Here is a 19,445-nt window from a genome sequence, read left to right on the forward strand (position 1 = left end):
AGAGCGTTGGAGTCACCTTCTCAACCGCTTTGCGGCTCATGATCGTACTCGGCGCATCGATCTTTTCTTTGAGCTTCAAGAGTTCTCTATTAAGGAAGGGGATGATCTGAAAGTCAAGCTGGTTGAATATAGGCGGTTACTTACCGAGTTCGCCACTATTGGCTCTCCAAAGTCAAACGACGATCAGGTTACATTCTTCTTGAATAAGTTGCCCAAAAAATACTTCCATTTCATTCATCATATCATCTCCCCACCTCGAATGCCAACCTTCTACGAGTTAGAGTGCCAATTCTCGCGTTACGCAAGGGTGCATGATCAAGTCCACAAGAGATTCACCTTGGATCCACCTTGCACACTATGACCATGCCCATGCCTAGTCAACCCATCCCTACCTATGGATCCACCTTGCACACTACCTGCATGCCTGGTGGACACTCTGGGGCCCATTCCCAAGTGTACTCCACTACCCCATCCTACCCACACTACACTTTTTCACACTATCCATCTCCGAGCACTACCACTTCTGTTGCAATGGCCAAGAATGCCTTCACGGATAGGACACGTTTTAAGGGGGTCAAATTTCACCACGCTCTAATTTCATGCAACAAGTGCTTGAGTTTGAGGGTCTTTGGGACTTTGTCATTGGTCTAGAGCCTATGCTAGACCCTTGACTACCTCACCCTGATTACATCCGTCAATGGAGAGCCCACAATGCCACAGCCAATGTTGAGCTGATACAAGGATTGCTTCCTGAGTTTCACTCTCAGTTGCAGCACTTCTCGCTCATGTCAGAGCATTGGAGTCACCTTCTCAACCGCTTTGCGGCTCGTGATCGTACTCCGCGCATCAATCTCGACTTTGAGCTTCAAGAGTTCTCTATTAAGGAAGGGGATGATCTGAAAGTCAAGCTGGTTGAATATAGGGGGTTACTTGCCGAGTTCGCTACTACTGGCTCTCCAAAGTCAAACGATGATCAGGTTACATTCTTCTTGAATAAGCTGCCCAAAAAATACTTCCATTTCATTCAACACATCATCTCCCAACCTCGATTGCCAACCTTCTACAAGTTAGAGTGCCAATTCTCGCGTTACGCAAGGATGCATGATCAAGTCCACAAGAGATTCTCATCACAACCTTATTCAGAGCAGAGGGGGTTTGTTGCCTCTTGTTCGGGAGGGAAAACCACCAGTGGCAAGAATTGGCAAGATGTGAAGGCAAGCCAATCAAAGGGTGACTCCTTTTCCTTAAATGGAACCAAAGAATCTAGACCTATTTGACAGCAACTCCCTAAGAAAAACCGTTTTTGCATACACTGCCAGAGAACAGGCCTTGTGGATGAGGAGCGTCGCTCCAAGGCCCAAGGTCTTCCACCTAAAAAGCCTCTGCAGACCGTTGTGACTGCACAGTCTAGTGGGGCTACGCCTTCCGCTCCTGCTTCATCTGCTCCTTCAGTAGCTGCCGTTGTTGCTAGGCATGTGTCTCGAGTACAGCCTTAGTAGGCCATCTCTTTCACTACCCCTGAGGGACTGGCTGATTGGTGTGCAGGTTTATAATCTCATGGTTAAAAATCAAGTCCCTAACACCTTATATACCAGCCAGTGTAGCTAGTATTTCCCCATTATTAAATCTCCCTCTCTTACATTCCATCCCCACCCAAAGGTTTTTACCCTCAAAAACAATCTGGGCACTTATGATAATTGGGCAGGAGCAGATCAGAGTACTACTCTCCTGCGTTATTACAGGGGTATACAAATGAATGAAGAGGTATTATTGCATATGATGGGTCATTGGGGTATGTACATTGCATGGGTCTTATTGGGGAATTATAAAAATGAATTTTGACCCAAGTATCTTAACTAAATGGGAGTTGTAGACAGTGGACATCAAGCTGTTTACTATAGGGCCCTGTTGTAGTAAATCTGTCATAACTTTCTGAAGGAGAATCCGATCGGGGTAGGCCATATATCAAAACGGAGCTCTCGAGGAGTACTTTCAGCCCATGTATGGTTTCCATTGCTGTCCATAGTGCAGAATAAAATCTTCTTTGAAACAAAGAGTTGTCTGCAATCAATCTGAGAGAAAATAAGGCCATAGTTAGCTAGCTTTCAGCCAAATTTGCTTCTAATAGGTATGGGGACTATTGTGCATACTTGCTAGTCTCCAATAACCATGGAGCATCTTTACTAAAGAATTGATGTCTAAGACACCCCATTAATGCACCTGTAATTTGCAACAGTAATTTTTCAAATGAGTTACTCTATGTAATTTCACATATCGTTGACTTATGGATTGCCAAATTCTTGTTCTTAGTCATACTTTGATGATTGGGGGACTAGATAATCCACAAATTTCACCTTGTAGTCCCTTGGCAAAGCCTTGCTATTGGACCTACGCTATGGTAGCCACCTTCTTAGACTAGCATGTCTCTAGGTCCTTTCGGATACCTTAGGTCAGTCTAGCATTCATTTTTTTGCACTTTTAGAGTTGGGCCCATAGGATTCATTGTCCTTAGCTTTTCCATTCTTGTGACTTCCCTTGCATTTACTCACACACATACACATTCATTGCATTTATTTTGAGTTAGATTCTCTTTCTGTTATGTTTTACTTTGGAGCATCTCACCACTAACCTATGTGTTTGCAGATTCTCATCTCTTTTTTTGTAGGGTTTTGTCTTTCAGTGTAGGGCTAACTTGCAGATTGCTTTGGTCCTCGTTGGGCTAGAGACGTGGGGATGCGCAGCGTTCCTTTCATGGTTTCATCATCCTAGGAGTGCTTGCTCTTCTTCCAGCATGGCGGTTTCTCCTCCTGAGATTGATCGTGCAGCATCTCTCTCGATGCTATCATGGCGGTGATTTCTACCTTGCTCTTTTAGCGAGGTGCTTCATCTACTTCATCTTCTTTCATTCCTTATGGTTCTGGGCACCACACAAAGATCGACATCAGGCTCCTCTTCCTTCTTCGGCATCTATATTCAGGTTGAGAGGGAATTCCTACACTTCTTGGTATTCCATTGGCTTTAGCACTTTGTCTTTGATATCGGCTTTTTTCCCTTGTTGTACCATACCCTTTGCATTGCATGATTTTATCATCTTTGTACTAGGGCGCCTGGGCAAGTGAACAATTTTCCCACGAGGGACACAATCCAAGTGGCACCTATTGCATGAGCATTCTTCAGCATGTAGCATACTTTGCATCTCATTGTGTAGAGCACTACTTAAGTGGATCTTAAGCTATTTCCAGCGGAGGCAGTTGTCACCACACCACCATTCTCCTTTATCACATGGATACCTCATCACCTATTTTTCCTTGTCATCAATACCTTGAGTAGATGGGTTAGCTTGTTCTGTTTTGTGATGTGTTGGGTGTACCCTCCCTATTCCCTTCTTCTGGGTCACTATTACTGAATCGGCCGCATCCTATAAAATTTACCTCACTTATTTTTTAAAAAAAAGTTCCATGTAGTTCCATCCGCCTTTGTAGGGCTTGGTAGGCCACTGGGCAATCGACGTGCAACCTTTGTCCGATGCCCTTTCCTCTTTGGAGTGAGTACTTGGATTCCCTTGGTAAGATGACCATTGCCTCTGTAGTCTTGGTAGGCCACTGGGCAGCCGACGTGGGCCCTTTGTCCGATGCCTTGGTTGCTTTGGGGTGGGATGCCTTGGGGTAAGTAAACATCACAGTGGTTGGCCTAACCTTTCGGTTCAGTTTTGGGCTTGAGAGAGGGTGTTGAGCTAAAACATGCATTACTTGTTGATTAGCCTCTTAAACAATCCCAAAACACACTAAAAAATACTCTTTTAGAGTAAAACCCTAAAACGGGGAGCGGTTCGAGAGAGTTCAGTGGAAACCCTAGCAGTTTTCTTCACACATACGTTACTCGATGATATTGTCTATGATTGTGGCCCCCAGTTTATATTAGGGTTTGGACAAGGCTATTTAAGCTTCTAGGAATATGAGCGAATCTTTCTTCAGTCAATCACCCCTAGAGTGATGGACAAACAAAAAGAGTGAGTTGAGCAATACCTTAGATGTACAATCAATTATCATCAAGACAATTGGGTGGATCTATTTCTTAGTCAGTTCATGGTTGAGTCTGTACATGTTGTACAACAGGTTGGACACAGATATTTTAGGCATTTTATTTGCCAGCATTTATTGTGTTTTGGCATTGTTTACAGCCAGTCGGCCAGCATTTAATGATGACCAACCGGTCATATTTTTTGGCATTTATTTGGCCTATATATTCTCAGGCTCTCTCCTCCACATTCATTCATCAACTAACAGTTCTTGGGGAGAGGGAGCATGTGCCAGTGCCTCCACTACCGGTGACTCACATTGCTTTTGTACAGTCTCATGTCTTGGTATATGGATTCTATTTTCTGAGGATACATCTGAGTTTTCATGTGTATCGTGTTCTCTCTTTCTTTTCTTTTGTCTTGTGTTCAACAGTTTATTTCAGCACATGTTTATGCTTCCATTGCTGCACCACTTTTGACATGGTACGGATTTCAGGATCAGTGGTCCTGCTGTGCTTTCTTGTTGATTTCAGGACTGTTTTCACCCTTGCTGATCAGGCGGCTTCTGCTCCAATCAGGCGACCTGTTTTATTTGCGTTTTTTGCTGATGTCAGCATCCGTACAACGTGCGTTTTGGTGCCTCTGCATCTCCTCCTGGCTGGTTGCATGACTTATCAAGCCGTTTTTGCTGTTTTGACAGTTTTTGACTTTTTGCAGCAGTTTTTGTCTTATTTTGGTTAGATTTTGGGTTATACTATGTGTGAACTCTTGGTTTTTGTAGTTTGTGCTCATGTTTTGGCTGTGTTCCCTCTCTAAATACTTTCTTTTTTCTACTTCTCTTCTTAATCCTCTACAGATGGCTCCATGCACATCCACTGATGACAAGCTCCATGGGCCTGATTATTACACGTGGAGTGCGGTGATGAGGCCTAGTTTATCCAGAAGCGGTTATGGTATGTGGTTGGTGGAGCTATTGCACGTCCTTAACAGCCTTCTCCTGTTCCATCCGATTTTGATGAAGACAACCATGAGGAGGCAGGGCTTACATGGGATTCGGATGATGCCCGTGCTTATTTGGCCTTACTTTGGTGTATTTCCAAAGAAGTCCTACCGACGGTCACCTCCTGGAGGATAGCTTCAGAAGTATGGTCGAAGCTGCAGTTGATGTACGAGGCTCCTTCCACCATGAGGGGCGTTACTCTTTATGGCCAGCTCCAAAAATTGAAGTTTGAACCCAAAGATACGATCCAATCATTTCTACTTTGAGTTACCCAACTCTAGGACCAGCTTTGCACTACGCAGTCTACCCTATATGAGGCACATCTTGTTGGTATGGTACTCTATAAGCTTTCTCAGGAGTTTGATGGGGTGGCAAATGCTTTGCAGGTGTAAACATCTATGACTCCTATAAGTTTTCTTCATATGTCCTTAATGCTACTTGAGCATGAGGCGACTTTGTGACTACAAGGGAGGCTTTCATCACATTATGGAGGTTCAGGTGAGGCTTTTGCAGCTTCAGAGCGGGGTTCGAAGATGAAAAAATCGAAGGCCCAATGTTACCACTGTGGCAAAAAGGGTCATTTATGGAAGGACTACAAAGAGTTAGCGGTTTCCAAGAAGAAAAAGAGTAGAAGACGAAGCGGGATGCGGATTCCTTCGACAAGTTATCATTTGCCTCAGATTCCGACTCAGCTCCTCCGGCCAAGGCGTGGAAGGGATCCTCTTCTTCGGATCATGGAAAGGGCTAGGTGGTTCCTTCCTTAGCTGCTTTCTAGTGGTGGTGATGAGGTCATCCCTCACGACTGTCCAGTGCCAGAGGGGGAGTGTGAGAGGGTGGTGAGATGGGGCAGCTGTGCCTCATCCATATTTCTATACAGATGCAGAGGATCTAGCGAGGGATGTCCTTGACACATCAACTGCAGTATGGCAGGTACAAATCCTAGAGCTAGGATTGACATCCAGGTTCATGATGGGCTGGTTATTTGATAGAGTGAGTGGCTTTCGTCTAGAGCTCACATGAGGGGACACTTTGGCGGTCTGGCCAAAGAAGGGTCACACCATATTTTGCTAATTATGGTCAACACCCAAGGATAGGCAATCCTGTAAGATCACAGGAGAAGAATCGGGCTGCTATAGACTTAGCTCAACACCTCTTTGATATTCGTGCTCCCTACAAAACTTATCAAACAATTTTGAACAAAACTTGTCCTTGTGGTCATCTTGAACACCTCGAACTTTTATGTTAGTTTGTTTTTCAACAAAAATCTAGTCGTAGAAGTTGGAATATGCGTTGGAGTGATGTCTTGCAAATCAAGATGATAATACTTCAAGAGAGCCTTCGTTGAAGGAGTAGCTTGTGAAAGCACCATTGGATCTTGAGATGGAGTGGTTTGAGTCTAGTGAGTTAGCACATGACTTATAGTGTAATCAAGAACAAATAAAACAGTCCATGATAGCCTTAGGTAACTCTTTAGGAGAGTAGTGGCTTTGATATCATGTGGAGATACACTAGATTTTGCAAAAGAAAACAGTGTGTACGACCATGACTAAAACACAAAGAACTCAGACAAAAATGTAGAAACAGAAAACACAAGAAGGTGATATCTGAGTGAATGAAAGTGCATAGAGTGCTCAATGGCAGAGCTGTCAATAGTGGATGGCTCGGGTGGGAGTGGGCTGAGGGAGGTGGAGTGTGTCCTCTACTGAAGATAGATCCACCACTAGTTGGAGTTGAGATGATGCTGAAAATGGAAGGGCAGCAGGCTGGAGATCAAAACACAATAGGTTTTAATGCTGGAGTTTGTAAATGCAGCAATGCACTGCCTGAAAATCAGGGAAACAGGACCCCCACAATAGTATGCAGCTGGGTGACAGCTAGAACGGTGTAGATGCTGTACAGCAGAGTGGCCTGTTGGAGCTGAAAACACAGGAGTGAGAGGAGCAGCAATCAAGTTGCCAGCTGAGGGAGAGGGCGCTTGATTGTGGCAGTAGCTTGAAAGGGCGGCAGCTAGAGACAGGGCACCTAGGGCTGGAGCAGTTGTGGCAGCAGTCAAGTGAAGGATGGACAGCCACATGATGAAGGAGGGTGGATGGAGGGAACAGCTGGAACTTGCAAAACACAGGATGGAGCAAGTGACTGGGCAACCTCCTATTTATAGATGTGGATCCTCCCAAAGTTTGAGTGTTTGCTTGACACATAAAATTTTGTGATTTTTGAGTTTTGGGGCTGTTTTAATGAGCTAAATAAGCTTAATGAGAAATGCTCCCTTTTTAGCTTAACACAATGTCTAATGTCATCTTATCAGCAAAGTGAAGATAACAATAAAACAAGTGGCCCATGAAACAATGTGGAAAATAAGTGTGCAATGAGACAATGCTAGTGCACAACCTTGCCTAGTGTTGCCTTTTTGGTAGAGTGGCATGTGCTGACCAAGCTGCTGTAGAGGGTATGGGCGTAGGTGGCAGTGGGAGGTGGAAGGATGAGAAGGGGGCAGAAGCAACAGCAAGAGCAGCAGCAGCAGCAGCAATACACTTGTGGATGAGTAGTGGTGATCCAAAGGAGGTAGCTAATGTGAATATATGGTTCGGAGACTGCATCTGTTGGCAATGCTCAGTGTACCTCAGTTTTGGAAAGAACATGCCCAGTCACATATGTACTTAGTGATGCTCTCTCTTTAATGCAAGTGATGGCAGTAAAATATTTAGGTATGTTTCATGGTAGTTTTGAGATTTTGGGGTTCTGATAATTGTGAAACAAGTCTTGATAGAATATAATAGTTTGTTCATACTGAGATTCTTGATTTTGATATGTTGACTTGGCATTTGCATTTTCAGGTACCATTTTGATGGCACAAAGCGCCGCTTCTTTGAAGGCTGGTATTTTAAAGTCTCTATTCCTCAAGAGAAACAAAGCTTTGCTTGGATGTATTCAGTTGAAGACCCAGCATTTTCTGGGAATCTAAGTGAGCTGGAAAGGCTCAGGTATGGGCCACGATTTCCAGGAGTTGGAGCACAAGTGCTTGGAGCTGATGATGGATATCTGTTTCAGTACAGTGAAGACACACGCTATTTTTGGGGCAGTGAGTTCACTTACTCAGAAGGGTTCCATATATAAAACAGATCTACAGACTAAGTAAACCATCCAAAGAGGATAGGCTTACATACTCTACCATGCTAGTGAGGTTGCATTCTCATTGAAATGAGATAGTATGTATAAAGGTTGGACAAGATTTATGTTATAAAATGTAAAGAACAAAATGTTTGCAAATAAGATGGATAATTTGACATTGAATTCATGCTTGTATAAAGGTTGGACAAGATTTATGTTATAAAATGTAAAGAACAAAATGTTTGCAAATAATATGGGTAATTTGACATTGAATTCACGCTTGCCTTTTAATGTTTGCTGGACAATGTGAGAATGCTAAGATGGATCTTATCGGGCAAGTCTGACAGTGTTTCTGGTGAAGTACTAAGAGAGATTGGATCAGCACCATACCTCACTTCTGATTCTCTTATCAAGATTATTCACACCCTCAGAGGTAGATAGGAGAGATTACAGGGAGGCTTAAGAGTGCTTGAGTTAGGAGATGGAAGGTGTTTGTATAATACTTGGGAGTCAAGCCCATTTTTCCACTGAGGGTCGTCCCAAAGTCTACCACTATTGGCTGGTGGATTGGTTAGTTCGCTAAGCTTGTAAAGCACCTCCCTTGAGTGGATAGCCAGGGAGCTGCTGACTTCCTCTTAGCAATAAAAGTTCAATAAATCTTTCGCAGTAAATGATGGTGTCACAGACAGGAGGGCAGAATGCCCATTGGACCATCAATTGAATGCAGTGGTATGAGAGCATGACTCGATCCTCTTTTGAATGCAGATCTTGAAGATTATGCTATACTCGAATTTGGAGGGCTAGGCTTCTTCATAACAACTATATATTTCTTCGGCTTTTATATCACAACAACTAAAATCCCTATGGCTTTAGAGTATGATGCTTATCAACGCATGTTGAGGACAACATATGTTTTGAAAGCTGAGAAAATCACAAGGACCTATATTGACCATATTTGCGTGTGTTAATTGGACCATTGCATTAATGTTGGATACCGGCTGTTATGCTGGATGTCTGTATATTATCCTGAAAGTGTTCGCTGCTGGGTCTGGAACTGATGAAGATTGTATATTTGATTTGCTAACTGCTGAGTGAGGTGCTAGCTGAGTTGTGGAAGTGTCTATTGGAATTTTTGACCACTTACTTTTTTGCCACTTTTGCCTTGGACTATTGTCACTAAGAAGGCTCTTTTGGTATCCATGTCCCCAAATTTCAGCATGAGGATCTGACCTCTTTGGCCATTTGGATCACCTATCCTCCAAGCACATCCATAATGCATGTCTCGTCTGCACCCATCTTAGCACAAAGTGTTTTAGCCTCCTCTTGGGGGTTTCCTTTTTTAGTCCACCCCACCACATGTACACGCAATGCACGGAGTTTCCTCTTTGCTTCCTCCTCTAGTGTTGCATTCATCATTTCTACTTTGTTTTGAGGCACCCCTTTGTTTCTTCTGACTACCTCGATCCATTGTGCATTTTCATTCACTGTTTGCTCAACATTTTCTACTTTCTTTTGAGCTCCCTCTACCACATTCACCCATGTATGCATGTCTTTTTTTAAACTTTCCACCGCTTTCTTTAATTCTGGTGCATTTGGCATTGTTGTTTGTGCATTCGTCATTGACTTGTATGTCACTAATTTATTCTTACATGATTGTAATTGCCTTTTGAGTTCGGCAATCTCCATGTCCTTGGCTGCTATGCATGCATTTGTATCGGATTTCAATGCATCCATATCTGCTTTCCAAGTGTCCCTTACCTTGTTCAAGTTATCTATCATATCCATTTGCAAGTCAACCTTGATTTCTTTATATTTTGCATAATCCCAGCCGTTAGAGCATGATTTCCTGTTTGCTTCTACAACATCACTTAGGTCTTCCATGAATGCCTCCTGCAATTTTCTATATACGTCTTTTTGCTTTGTGTCCATATCATTCATGACTTTTTGCTGCATGTTGCCACACACCCTCATGCACGCTTTCAGGTTTGCATCCATTTTAGCATTCAATTCCTTTCCCCATGTTTCATGCATCGCATTCATGTCACTTGTCACCTTGTCAAACATTGGCATACATATTGGTGCAATCTCAGCTCTTATGAGGACTTTCATGTCATCCAAACCATTTGTTGCAGTCAGCCTTTGCATCTTTGTCCATCACTTAGCACTTGTGGGAGTGGCATTTTCACGAGCTCTCCTTTTGTTTTGTCTAGAGTAGAACTTTTCGTCCTTAGTGGGGGTCTTGTACCGCCCTTCTGATGTAGTCCCTCCTGTGGTTGGCCTGATTGGTTGTGTATCTAGTTCGGTCTCATGTCCACTGGTTTCTTTGTCAGTAGTCTCTACCATCTCGCAGTTTAGGACAGCTACTCAGTGTACTTGCATTGACCTTGCAGACCCTTCTTAGACAACACCCAATACATAGCAACTTCCAGGGCAGTCAGAGTCTCCCTATGCAGAGACGTGACTTTGCAAGATAGTGACTGTTTCTCTGTGCAGAGACGTGTCCCTGTAGAGCAATGCCTTCGTGTTAGAACTCACGTTAGTGTCGTCGGCGCTCCCGCATTGCACGTTAGTACCCGTCTCACACCTGTGTCTAGTTGGGCAGTCGTTACGTCAGCGTCCTCACGCTAGTGTCCAGTTGGGCAAGAGAGAGTAATGTCCACTTTGATCTTGGAGTAACATCCACTGAGATCGAAGTCCACATTAGTCGCGTCAGGTGTAATTCACATCACAGCATCCCATCACGCATCAGGCATGAGGCGTCAACATCCCGTTAGGTGTCAAGCATCAACGTAAGGCGTCAGCACCCCGTCAGGTGTTAGAGCATCCCGTCATGTAGAGAGAGAGAGAGAGAGAGAGAGAGAGAGATAGAGAGAGAGAGAGAGAGAGAGAGAGAGAGAGAGAGAGAGAGAGAGAGAGAGAGAGAGAGAGAGAGAGAGAGAGAGAGAGGTGCTTGTGCATAACATCAAGGTATGAATTGTTGCCAACTTGTCTTGCTTCATTGGGCTTTCCTTGGAGGAAACAGAGAAATGGAAGTCGAATCGTTCTGAGCTAATAATGAGAAATCGAGAGGAGTTGAGGTAGTCCTGTCTTTTCCCTAGAAAGATGGATCATGGACAAGTCGAATCGTTCTGAGCTAATAATGAGCAAGAGAGAGAGAGAGAGAGAGAGAGAGAGAGAGAGAGAGAGAGAGGCAAATAAAGTATGGCACATTCAGGAAAGCAAAAAGAAGTGGCAGGACAGATTCATCCAGCTTTGGAAATCTAAGGTTCCGTATCAAGGAAAAGTGTTTATGCGGAGGCTACTTATTGGGGCTCTTCCTACTGGGACTGTGCTGCATGCTCGTAAGATCTTTGCTAGGCGATGCATATTCTGTACTACATGTGATGAGACAGTGCTTCATCTTTTTGTCTCTTGCCCTCTTGCAAGACAGATTTGGAATTTTGTTTTCCGTGTTTGGTCCTTGTTGACTCGATACCGGATTTTAGCTCGTTCGTGGATTTTGGGGAAGATGACCTCCATGACCTCTTTGAGTTCAGATTATTCCTGCCTTTTCCATTTTCTCAGATGGACAGCCTTGTGGCATATTTGGCGTACTTGGAATGCCTTCATTTTTGATTCAATATCTGGGATTCATGGTCATGTGGGCCGAATTTGGGGTTTAGTGTTGTGGCAAATCACCTCTATGGTGTCTGCTGACCTGGTTCTTCCTGATATTGCTACTCCCTCGCTGGACACTGTTTGCTCCATACCAGCTGTGCTTTCAGTGTGATATTTTTGTGTTAAGAGTCTGTGTGGACTTTCCTTTAGGACTGTTATTTTCTGTTATTTCTAGGCCGACCTGATGGTCTGATGTAAAATATTTACTACTTAATTCAATTATCTTCACGAAGAGAGAGAGAGAAAGAAAGAATGAAAGATATATTAACGTCTACATAAGGCCAATGTGGCCTATGAGACAAAATCTAGAGTACATCCATGTCTAATGTCATCTCATCAGTAAGGTAAAGATGACATTACAAGTAAGTGGGTGGCCTATGAAACAATACTGAAAATAACTATACGATGGGGCTATACTAGGGTTGAACCATGTGTAGTGTTGTTCCATCGATAGAAAAGAAAAGGAAAGGAAAGGAGAACCAAATGTGATTTAGCCATGTACAAAAGTGTGGTGGAGACTATGGGTTGTAGCTGGTCTCAAGATTTGCACATTATCTCAGCTATGATGCGGTCCCTAGCTACTTCACTCATATGCCTGGTGGTGAGTCTGCGGTGTCTCGTGATAATGGCTCTAATCCGACTGTGGTGTGGCCTCCTCGGACGTGGTGTTGGTAGACAAGGTTGTCGTGCTCGACGAAGGGAAATGGCTCTATCCAATGTGACTCGGTGGTGTGGTCTGTAAGGTGTCTGGCGGGGAGGCTCTGTCTCTGCTAGGTTGGTAGTGTCAGTAGGGTCGCCTCTATAGAAGAAGTTTGCCATTGCTCTCTGTGTGTGTCCCTTTGGGTAAGCTGGCCTCCTGTTTCGCAGTAGTGCAGTTCGGCGTCTCTCGAGCTCTAGGAGGAAGAGACCTAGGCATCTCTGGTCCTCGTACTCCATGACGCGACGAAGGGGTCCAAATCCATCCCGGAAGAGGCAGTGGTACCTTCCTTGTATGTCATAGTATACTGTGCATTTGCATATGTAGTGCTCCTCCGTCTCATGCTCTCGATCACAAAGCTGGCAAGTCCTATCCTTTGCTAGGGTATTTGTCCATCTGCCTATCTCCATCTAGAGCCTATGCGAGGAGGTGCGAATCTGTCCGATAGCAACCCGTACGCTATGGGAGAGATGGGTGTCCATATATGTTGGCCGAATAGTGAAACAATCATCAGAGAGGCACAATAAATGACTCTTGTAGAACTCCATCCTCGATCCTAGAGGGAGTGGTGGAAAGTGGATCCATGTCCTTGCCGTCTCAATCCTCAAGATATCAGCTCTGATCACTTGGTTCAACTCTAATCGACTGAGAGAAAGTGTAGGGCAGTCAAGGCTATAATCCAAAGGTGGAAGATGGTCAATATCCAAACCATGTAGGCTCATCCAAATAGCCATTTGTGAAAACCAACAGTTCTTGCATCCTGTTGCTAGTTGTCTAGATGAGGTTAGTGCCAATCTAGATAATCTATGGTGTGGAAGTTCCCATAGTTTGTGCCAAAAGGCCACTGCCCTGAAGAGTGCCTCCATGACTATGGGTGTTGCCCGTAGCTCTGCTCTGACAATGGGGTGTGGGGTGGAGGGCTTACTCCTAATCTGCGTGCTATCATCATGATCAATGGCCTTTCCATGCTATCCCAGCCATCATAATAATCCCTCTCTACTCCAATCTGATCAGTGAGTGGGCTAAGGTGCCTATGGTAGAAGCTGCAACCCCATAGCTCTGCTCCATATAGTAATGTAGGTGTGACTAGGGTGTCAAATAACCAAATTTTGGTGCGGGGCTCTTAGAACTATATGTGAGCACATTGACTCTCAAGTGCCCCTAGTGCTGCGTATCCACGTGCCAAACGTGCCTTTGACACCCCTCTCAACGAAAAACGTGGGCCAGAGAAAGTGGCTTCCAAATAGACATATTCCCTCACATGCTCCAGTACGTCTCCCCCCAATGTGAATTGGTACATATATCTAGTCACTCGTGCTGTTGAAGTATTGAAAACCATGGTTTTGGTCTTCCCAAGGTTCACTGTGAGGTCTTTATCTCTACAAAAGATGTGCAAAGCATCTAGATGGCACTGCAAACCCTCCGGGGAATCTGAAATGAGAACAATATCATCTGCATATAGTAATATCGGCATCAGCGGCCCTGCGAGGTTGGCTCGAGCTCCTCCTCCTTGGTGTATATAATCAGACACTTCATATATGTATAGACCAAACAATGTGGGTGAAAGTGGACATCCTTGTTTCACTCCTATGGTACTGTCAATCCTCTCTGATAGCCTCCCAGGTGCTCGTACATGACATATCACTGCCTCATATAATGCATAGACACCCCATCGTATACCCTCTGGTACTCCAATGTCCTGCAATCTCTGCATGATGCGTGTACAAGGCACTGTATCAAAAGCTTTGCGAAAGTGTACAAAGCAACAATAGATCCTCTTGTCTTGAGCTTGACTCTTCTCAATAATGACTAGTGTGAGAATATGGTCCAACGTGGTATATCCTTGTCTAAAACTTGTCTGTCCTTGTGCTCTCTTGCCTTGCATTTCAGCCCACTCACTAAGTTCATGCTCCAATATAGATCCATATATCTTGGCCAAAGAATGACCGATCATGATAGTCTTGTAGTTGCTAGGAATCAGGGGATCACCACTTTTAAATAGCAGAATTATAGTATTGTCTAACCAACTCATAGGGAAACCTTCACATACTGCTCTATTGAACATATGTGCTTATATGGGTGCTAATATGTCACTAGCATGTGAGAAATGTTGCTACTAGTCCATCCTCATCTTGTGCCCTCCCATTTTGTAATCTATAGATTGCATCCCTAACCATTTTCCATGTAAAGAAAGACCACTGTGTTGGCCTACAAGCTTGTGGGGGCTACAGAGGTGGCTGTCCTGGTAGGTCATACAACTGTCTCCCATAGTCAAGCCAAGCATCTGGTGATGTAATCTGTATGGGGGGTTGTCTTTCATGAAACATCTTCCTTGCGCTCTTGCTGTCTCGCCCCAAAAATAGCTGATATATTTCTGCTTCTGCTTTCATTAGGTAGTCTTGTTTCTTCTTCCGCACAAGGCGTTTGAAGAATGCCTTTGCTTGGTGATGTGTTTGAGTGCCTAGCTCCACTTCCCTCTGTAAGTGAGCTCGGGTGACTTTACACTCATCATCATACCAGCTATTTTGGGGAGCAGTAGATCGTGTGGGTCTACATCGGGGCAAGGTGTGTGGGAATGCATACATGGCTGATCCATGTATGGCCTCTGCTAAATCCCTTGTACATTCTTCCAACGATCTACTCACTTCCAATGTATGTAAATTGGTCTGGAGAGAACCATTGTAGGTGTGTAAGGTGTCTTCTGTAAAGTAGTATTTGGGATGTTTAGAGAGACATGGTGTTTCATGTTTCATATGTATACAAGAGAGCATGATGTTTAGAGAGACATAGTGTTTCATGTTTCATATGTATACAAGAGAGCAAGAGAGCATGATCTGCTGCTATGCCAATTGGCCTCTTAGATATCTTGAAATTTTGGATGTCTGGTATCAATGCTGGTGAGGCCATGAGGTTGTTCATCAGTACTTGCTCCTCCTTTGTGATTCCAACATGGCAAATTGTCAGATCTTGGCCATTGTGGCAGACCATTAAAGATGGCTAGTCTATGTGCACTTTTCAAAGTCAACAGGTGTGTCCCATAGGTACTCACTTCTTTATCCTGGGCTCTCCTGCGTAGGCCTATTTCATCTATTTCGATCTCTTTGAACATGGCATTGTCATGCATATAAAAGTCACTTTGTTTATCTCCAGTGCGTGCATTGAAATCTCCTACTAATAATATGTCCCCAATGCTAGCATATCTCATGATATCCTCATAGAGTACATCAAAGGGAGATCCATCTCGTGTGGCATAGATAGAATTTGCAGGAGGAAAGTAGCATATTGCGATGAATATATCCCATGGTCCTCTTGCATGTATCCTAATCCATAAATATCGTGCATCATCATCATCTCTTTTCATTACTTGCACTATCCCTTTGAGGTCTTCCTGGTATAGTATGGCCACACCTCTAGAACCCCTAGTGCTTCCTGGTTTTCTAGTTGCTGGAAGAAATGCACTTTCCCTCCTGTATCCCCGCACGTCTGGTAGTCGGCTACCTTTACATTGGTGTGTTTCTGTGTACATTGCTGTATCTATGTTTCTATGTTTCGAAAGCTATCTTCAAAGTAACCAGCATCCAAGCGCAGGGCGCCATTACAATTCCATATTGACATTCGAAGTGTCTCATAGGCCTCATACCGTCATGAAGTCCTTTTGTCAATGATGATGACTTGTCCATCCCTATAAACAGCCCACTTTCCCTCTTTGCGGGTCTCCAATACCTTAGGCATGTGTTCTTTGCGATGCACTATGTGTGTTGGGGTAAGGTCCTCACCCAAATAAATCCTGTCACCCTTGAGGGCTCTCCTCTTGGAGAGGAAGGCCTTTTTTTCTCTATGTCTCCAAAGCGAAGAATTAGAGCCTTGGACTTAGAGTCCTCTTTCCCCACTCTCCAAGCACTAATGATAGGTACGTCTAAAGCCCCAATTTTGGCAGCAAGTGTCTTAGCATCTTCCTATGGGCTGCTCTTCTCCTCCCATCCTACTATCCGTACATGTAAAACCCTAGTCCGTCTCCTAGCCTCTTCTTCCAAGGTGGCATTCATTACTTTAGTCTTGTTCACTGATATTCCCTTATTCTTTTTTATTGCCTCAATCCATGCGCTGGCTTCTTCTATCTGCTTCTGTGTTGTCTTTGCCACTTCTGCCCATGAGTGAACCTCCCTTTCACATGCCTTCAAAGCCTCTTTATCTTTTTGTAGTTCTTCTTGCGCGTTCATTTCTTTTTTCTTAAATGTATTCAATTCTTCCCCCAGTTCTAAGATTTCAGCTTTGTAGACATCTACAACTTTCAGCATTTCAGTTTTCAGCATGTGCATTTTGGACAGCATTTGTGCTTGTAGGTCATTCTTAATCTTTAATTGCATGTCTTGCATTTCTGCCTTCTGATTTACTATTAGTTTGGCTTTGACCTGCTCTCGTATTTCTTTCTCTAATTCTTGTCTCATAATTCTTAGTTCTGAGCGAATCATGAGATGAATTTCTTCGTATTTCTTTTCATTCATGGTGCGTGAAGTCTTTCCATGCCTGTCAGATGCTGGGGAGACGGTCCAATCACAGACCCTACGGCCATATGTCTTGTACCGTGTGTTTTTAGAAGGGGTGTTGAACATTGCTTCCATGGATGGTTGTGTTAGTTCTTGATCAGATTCGTCTCCTAGATATTCATTTTCCACGGTTTGATGCTTGCATTTGTGTACATTATCCATCTCTCATACACTGTGTGCAAAGCCACTCAACTTGTACTTTGTATTGTCAGATCAGAGCAATTTCTATGATTTCCTGCAAATTCGTGCAAATTTCTAGGGTTTCCCCAACCTCTCACTAAATTTTTGCAAGCCCAGTAATCTTTTACAAGCCCAAATGTGTTCACACTATTTTCAGTTACGGCTCACGACTGCATTCTCTGGTCATGACTGCTCACGTCTGCATTCCCTGCTCATGACTGCATTCATTCAAACCGGTGTGCGAGAGATTGCTCACACGACTATATTCCTTGCTAACCAGCATGCGAGAGACCCTGCTTACGACTTCATTCATTCATTCAGGCTAGCTTGCGAGAGAGAACGACTGCATTCTCTGATAACGATTGCTCATGATTGAGTGAGAGAAACCTAATCACGATTGCATTCCATCACGCCAGGTACATCACCTTATGCCAGGTCCCTCACGCCACGTCTGCTCACGCCACGATTGCTCACCACGACTGAGCACGAGGAGAGAGAGAGAGAGAGAGAGAGAGAGAGAGAGAGAATCATCCCCAGCAGATGGTTCAACAGCCAGAAGTTGATTGTGTGCCTCTTGTCCAGCATGGACATGATGATGGAAAGAAGGATGTTTCCCAAGTTGGTATTGATCATGCATTGCTTTCGGTTGGTCGGAATTTTCCTCCTCAGGATGATTCTTGGGTCAGTGTGGTTAGATGTAATGCTAGATAGGAGTCTCGTTCGACTCCTGTCCACCTACCTCCGCACCGTGTCACTTAGACTTTTCAATGTAGAGCTAAGGGGTTTTATATGAAATCGTAATCTTCACATGTTCTTGCCGTTGGTGTGGATGATAAAAGGGCTTTTGATTTTGCTTTGTGCTTTGATGCGCATGGGAGGCTTGTGCCTCCTCGGGATGTTTTCCGTTCTCAGCAATAGAAGTTTCCTTCTCGTGCTTCAATTGCTAGTTTGTAGAGGGCAGTTTGCTAAAGTTATGAATGTTTAAGGGAAAGGGAAAGTGGTGGTTTGGTAGTTTTCTTTTGTGTGATTTATCATGAGACTTGCTTTATGGAATGTTAAAGGTATCTCTTCGGTAAGCTGTATCGGTTGTGGAAAGTTGTGTTAGTTGAAAATTGGGATGTTCATAAACAACATGCTTTGGCAGAATCTTCTTATGTATATGAGGATTATACAATCTTTTTTAGTGGTTGCGCTCCACATAAATCTGGAGTTATATTGGCTGTCAGATCTTTCCCTACAACCATCTTTGGTTTGATAGGACCCTTGCGGCATATTTTTGATACTGGAAATTCTATATGAGGGAGAGGTTTTGTGGTTGTGGGTGTGTATGCTCCTTGTCCTACTCAGGAACGTCGTTAGCCTTGGGATGACTTGCACTACCTTGCCATGGCTCGTCAAGGCTTTGTTATGGGTGATTTTAATGCATGTGTATTTGCGGATCAGACAACTTCATCACACTCGGTCATGGATGGTCTTGAGCGATAGGCTTGGGATGCTCTAGCAGTTGTCTTTGAATCAGGACATGTGGTCCTGGATGCATCCTTCATAGTCTGGATACACTTATCGTTCTCTTCAGCATCCAAACACTTGGGCCAGACTTGATAGGATCTACATTCGTTAGAGCGATTCTTTTGTTCCTGCAGTCAATGATATGTGGGTGGAGCGACATCATGTCTTGTTAGACCACTATCCTTTGGTCTTGGAATTGACCCACAGACCTGTTCATGCCTTTTAAGGCTCTCCTTGCTTGTTTGCCTCTTCGTTTTAACCAATATTTTTTGCCGCAAAATTAGTCTTTGGAATGTATTTAGCAATTGATTGCTTCTTTTAGCTTGAGGGTCCTATCTGGAGGGATGGAAGCATGGGCTGTTTTTAGGGATAATGCACAAGCATTATCCCGACAGTATGGTATTCAGCATGCTTCCTCTTTACAAGCTGAATTGCAGCATGCACAATTTTTGTTGGCCCACTCGTTGTCTCTGTGTCAGTCAAGGGATACCATTGATGACTCGCTCACATGCATTGAATGGTTGAAATGTAGAGTTCAATCTCTTCAAGAAGAGGAATATGCTAAATACAAATTGCTGGCTAGAGCCGAAGCTTTACATGATAATGACTATCAATCTCATCAATTCTTTGTTTATTTACACTAGAAATACGCTCCGGAAAATATTGTGCGTTTGATGGATGAGCAAGGTGTGATGGCGACTGATCCTCCTTCCATCATTCAGATGTGTG

General features: G+C 43.8%; 1 protein-coding gene across 1 annotated transcript in view; it reads left to right on the forward strand.

Annotated features, from left to right (window-relative positions):
- VTE1 (tocopherol cyclase, chloroplast / vitamin E deficient 1 (VTE1) / sucrose export defective 1 (SXD1)) overlaps positions 1-19,445 on the forward strand; it is a 188,773-nt gene that overhangs the window by 11,312 nt on the left and 158,016 nt on the right. Inside the window, exon 2 of the mRNA XM_087680911.1 lies at positions 7,853-8,097. Coding sequence (XP_087537037.1) covers positions 7,853-8,097 — 245 coding nt within the window. The remainder of the gene's footprint in view (positions 1-7,852; positions 8,098-19,445) is intronic.

This window comes from Lygodium microphyllum, chromosome 1, assembly GCF_053477565.2.
Source record: "Lygodium microphyllum isolate KBCC chromosome 1, Lygodium_microphyllum_v1.1.10, whole genome shotgun sequence".
Classification (NCBI taxonomy): domain Eukaryota; kingdom Viridiplantae; phylum Streptophyta; class Polypodiopsida; order Schizaeales; family Lygodiaceae; genus Lygodium; species Lygodium microphyllum.